The sequence below is a fragment of the Ictalurus furcatus genome, chromosome 7 (genome assembly GCF_023375685.1).
Source record: "Ictalurus furcatus strain D&B chromosome 7, Billie_1.0, whole genome shotgun sequence".
Taxonomy (NCBI): Eukaryota; Metazoa; Chordata; class Actinopteri; order Siluriformes; family Ictaluridae; genus Ictalurus; species Ictalurus furcatus.
This window is the reverse complement of record NC_071261.1, coordinates 14,774,105-14,779,654: the sequence shown is the minus strand read 5'-3', so window position 1 is coordinate 14,779,654 and position 5,550 is coordinate 14,774,105. Positions and strand designations below refer to the sequence as shown.

Here is a 5,550-nt window from a genome sequence, read left to right as displayed (position 1 = left end):
GTCTCCCTATTCCAAATGTGTCCACTGATTTATCAATTCATGCAGTAATATGCCCTCATATTTAGCCCCACACATTCTGAAATTGTTAATGTCTATGAGTTTGAGGAATAAATATGAATAGAAAAGATAATATTCAACCCCACTAATAAACTGTACAAAGTAAATTTAACAGTAATATTGGTGCTGATATGATGCATCAGCTGGAATATAAGCCATACAGGTTATTAAAACTTCATTAACTCCTAGGAGCTTTAACTCTTTCATGGCAGTGAGTTATAGGAGTGAAGAGAGGTACATGTTGCAGGAATTTCTAAAGTAGTATTTATCCCTAATGCTTTCTAGTATTGTGTGTGCCTTTTAAAATATTAATATTGTATACATTTCAGTGCACTTCTTATAGAATTTTCTTTTTCAATAATAAAAAAACACTATTATTGTTAACAGCAGTGTATTGTAAAATAATTAATAAAATATATACATGCTGCCACAAATCAGTCTCAGCTGAAAAAAGGGTTGGGAAGCATTAATTTGGAAATTCATGTAATATATATATTTTTAAACCCATTTAACATGTAACAGTCTGAGTTTCTCTTTGTTTGTCTTTATGGACACACTGAGTGCAACATGTGTGCTTGATTTGAGTTTTACTATGGGCGACAATTTGTCTCTCTTCTTGTTAAGTCGGTTTTTATTAAAATCAGTGGAACATATGGTAACCACGCTACCCCTCCCCAATAAGTCATAGATGCATCTTTCTTCTTTTAAAGAAACATGAGTTCTTTAGCATCTTAGATGTTCCCTTGGTGAAACAATATTTAAGCTGTGCTATTCATTAAATAAGCTTCCAACATGGTCTTTTGAATTTTGCAAGAATTCCCACAAGACAATTTTATAAGAAGTAAGATTTGCTTATTTTTTCCTAAGACATAAAATCTATGTATATCTAAAAATCTAGGCACATCTATGTATATATAAAATCTGTCCTTTTCTATTCTATCACACTACTTGATGTAGTAATGATCTGCTGAATGCTACATGTAATGACAGTGATGATTTAGTCAAAACTTATGTTTATTTGTCTTTGAAGGCCAAACGTGGATCATGTAGTGCTTATGTGCCTTCTTTCACTAAGTTAATAGATATTCATTCATTCATTTTCCTTCCACTTTTCTTGCTGGGTGTCATATTGTTAATAAATATAACATGCAAATATTCTTTACTGAAGGTCAGACTCTTATAAACATGCACATGACCTTATGTGATCACATAACATTTGTTAATGCAATGAGATTTTGACTGTTAGAACTGTCCTGAAGTTTGAATTTTACCTAACACCAGAGCATGCACTGCCACATAGGACTACAGCCTGAAATATTGCTCATGTACTATTTATATTATGGGTCTAAACTGCAGAATATCACTTTAATATTATACATCATGTTTCTAGCTCTAGACCACAGAAATAAAACTGTGTAAAACATTAATAAAAAAAATAAATACATAAAACTAGTGGGGGAAAATGCTTTAGAGCATGTTTACTAGGTCTGTCTTTATATTGCTGAGGTTAATTTGGAAAAAGAAAATTTGCAGAAGCATACCGACTTATTATAATAATCATGGAATCCAGATAATACATGCTTAACATAATAAAAACTACACTTGGTTAGTTTCTGAGTGTATGTTTATAGATATGATACTGTTTTACTAATCAAAGCACAGTTTTATCTCATGAATCATGTGAAGTTAATTTCATTCTAAACAAAGTCTTACATCTTTGTTTGAGGTATGTCACTGTTCATTGCACGTATCTTGTATTCACTGTCTATGCATTTATTGTCTGTCCTTTGTCTACTGTCTTTGTCTTGCACCAGAAAAGCCTGTTTCATTACACTTGTACAACCCTTGTATTGGTTTAATGACAATAAAGTTGAAATGCATTGAATTGAATAGAAATATAAAAGAGATGGCATTACTGGTAAATGTGTTCAAAAATCTAATTTTAATAATTAATTTTTGTAAGACATTGGGGCATTACTGTCAATTTTGTAAAAACAAAAAACAAAACAATAACTATGAAACAAACAAACAAACAACAACCAGTCTGTAGGATGAATAGCAAAAAGCCTTTAACATTTACCATTTATTTTTGGTTCATAATCCAAAATATTGACCTTGTTATTTTGCAAGGTCTTACAAGGAAAATAATCTGTATAGCACCACTTAGTGAATGAAGCACACAGGTCTGTGTCCACCCTTAGCATGTGAGAATATGAACTTATTTCCTGCTTGGTTTGTTTTTGTTCTAAGTAAGTATTTTGTTCAAAGCTGGACAGAATGTTCCTGGAAATGGGCTTCTGCAAATTTAATGCTGATATTTGGTGGTATTAACTTGTTCATGCAAATATCATTCTCCAAGTCACTATCAGTCTCAATAAATCACAATGCAGGTGCTAAATTAATTCATTTAAATGAATTAATTAGTTTTCATTGACACTGCCCTATATTGCATATTTATTAATGCAAGTGCACAAAGTGGACATGATGTGTTTCATGGGAAAGATGCATGTTTGCATGTTTTTTTGCAGGTATTGTCAAGTTTTAGTAAATCAAGGCCAGAATTTCCAGAGGCTTAGCACATATGCTTGTCATGACTATAAAAGCTATATGAGGTCTGCACAATGAGCTGAATAATCAACTCTGGCGATCGAATAGTGGCAAAAATCTACTTCACAGTCAAAAAAGGGGGAGAGATGTACAGTATGTGAGCTCTTTACATTTATACTGTTGAGTGAGACATGACATGCCTCTTTTTAGTCAAAAGCTGCTGTTGTCGGTTTTTCAGAGAGATGTCCTGGGCAACATTTCTCAAATTCATCCAAGGCACTATTCTTTGGAGACATCTTAAAGTATATTAGGAAGCTGCAGAGAATAAAACTGACATGCTGTGTATTGGAAATTACTTGAAATATCCAAGCTTGAGTTTTCAATTTGGCATAAAACTGAGTTGACTGTGTGGTTCAGGAAAAGGAATTTTATGGAATTAAAAAACAAAGCAACAAAAACAAAATTAACATAATACATGTGATCTTCAGTAGTGAGTATTAAGTGGAAGAATGAAGGAAGTGTCTCTTGGGAGTGATTTTTTTTTTTTTTTTTTTTTCCATTATGCCTTGTATTCCTAAATCAGTTTAAAAACAGCATCTTGTTTTTCTACTGATTTGTTGCTTAGTAGTATTTAGGGATACCAGACATTTTTTCATCCATTACTCAGCATTGTTGATGATCCTGAAATCGATGTGTGTGACAAAAAAGGGCAATAACACTTTTGCCATAAATTGCAGGGAGTGAAGGATTTTAAGCATAGGGAGAGTTAAAACAGCTTTTCTGAGCACAATGACATTTTTCTCTAGTGTAAGAGAAAAGAATTGTGATACAGACATGGCCATAGTGAATCAAGCAAGCAAGAGTGATACTCACATATGTAGAGAACATGCTGATTAATTATGCTTTACACACATAAAATATTTATTGTCCTGCAAAATATTATGGAGCAGGAAGTACATTTATAGTTGACTTCAAGTGATAAATACCTCAAAGATCTCATTAAAACTCAAACTCATACATACACTCAAACTTAAACATTTCTCATTTTAATACATAATTCTAAACATTATGGGCCTACGACACATGACTTGTACAAACATGACTATGAGAAAGAAGATTTAATCAAGAACAGCATTGGATATGGCTAACCCCATCTTACCATAGTAATGCCATGACAAAGCGATCATGATACACTTGGTTAACTTGAATTCAACACATTCAGTGTTAATTTTATGATACAGATACTTATTGAATATTTACAACTAAGAACAAGACTTTTTATATAATCATAATTAAGCTTGGTCAGGAAGCATATACAAAAGAATATAAAGTTAATATAATATAAGTTAGCAGCACATATATAATGAATAATTTAAATATCAAGTGATTGTAAATGATTGTAAACTTACTGTAAATAAACAGTTAAAATTGTTTACATGTGAAAACATGAATTTTTTTGTTTGCTTTGGAGAAAAGTCAGAGAAAAGTTTACAGGGTAGTGGTACGAGAGGTACATGTTCCATTGCGAAACACCATATCAGAGGCTAAACAGCACTCTTTAGGGAAGTCCTGTGGACCACATGTTGTTTGACGACGGAGGGCCACAGCATAGTAGTCCACCTGCTCTGCATCCGGACCATTCTCCAACCAGCGGAAGCAGACAATTCTCTGGAAGGAGCGCCGGAAGTTGTCAGACACAAATCCATATAGTATAGGATTAGCACCACTGTTAGCATAGCTTAGAATGAGAAACAGCTGAGTCACCATGGGGTCTGGTGGCTGGCAGAACACACTCACAAGCTGCACTATGTAAAAGGGCATCCAGCAAAGCACGAAGACAGCAACCACCAGTAGCACCATGCAAGTGATCTTCTTCTCGGAACGCCGCCGCTGCATCCATCCTGCCTTGAGGCCTACTGCTCGCATACGCACCACAATCAAACAGTAGCACAGGCAGATAGCTGCCACGGGAAGCAAGAAGCCCAGCAAGAAGGTATAGACCACAAATGCTTCTGACCATGACGACTCAGGCCACAGAAAGTTACAGTCTACCCCTCCATCCTGCGCTGGAACGGTGTCTGCAAAGATAATGATGGGCAAGATAACAAGAAGTGAAAGTCCCCACACGCAGACGTTAACCACTTTGGCGACAGAAGGTCGGCGGTAGCGTGCTGCCTTGATGGGGTGCACCACTGCAATATAGCGGTCCACGCTGAGCACAGTCAAGCAAAAAATGCTGGTGAACATGTTGATGCCGTCCACGCTAAGGACCAGCCGACACATCAGCGATCCAAAGGGCCAGTGACGCACCGCAGCTGATGTGGCCAGAAACGGAACGCTCAACATGAAGAGTTCATCAGCAATTGCAAGGTTCAAAATGTAAATATTGGTCGCTGTTTTCATCTTGGCATACTTGAGGATGACATATATAACCATAGCATTTCCTATGATGCCCACACAGCAGACTAGGGCATAGATAGAAGGGATGATGATCTTGCTAGCATTGGACTCTGTCTGAAAATCCTCATATTCAATGGTGAAATTGAAGGGAAGGTCAGTGGAAGAAAGCATGTTTTCAGTGACATTATATTCTGTAGCTTCGGCCATTTTCTTCTGATTTTGGTAAACCAAGTTCACTCAAGTTAGCATTCAATGGTATTGTTCTTATAAACCTTTCAGTCATTTGATACACTTTATTAAAAAGTACCTTTGTTTTAAAAGTAACAGTGGTGAGGTTTAAACATGGTGCTTATTTAATCCTTCATCCATAAAACCTGTCCTTGACTGAGAAAAGTTAAAACAACAATCTTTGGGTTTTGCTCTTTAAATCACTTGAATTTGTTTCAAGCACATCAGGAAAGTCATTTTTGGGAATTTCTTGGCAATAGACCATGCAGCAAGTTGGGATCCTCTGACTAAATGGTTCCATCTGTGGAATTTCCAGCT

General features: G+C 35.5%; 1 protein-coding gene across 1 annotated transcript; it reads right to left on the bottom strand.

Moving 5' to 3' along the window:
- Positions 1-3,967: 3,967 nt before the first annotated feature.
- Positions 3,968-5,211, bottom strand: sstr1b (somatostatin receptor 1b). Its single transcript, XM_053628808.1, has one exon. It carries the CDS (start codon positions 5,209-5,211, stop codon positions 4,093-4,095), a length of 1,119 nt encoding a protein of 372 aa, XP_053484783.1. The 3' UTR covers positions 3,968-4,092.
- Positions 5,212-5,550: the final 339 nt, after the last annotated feature.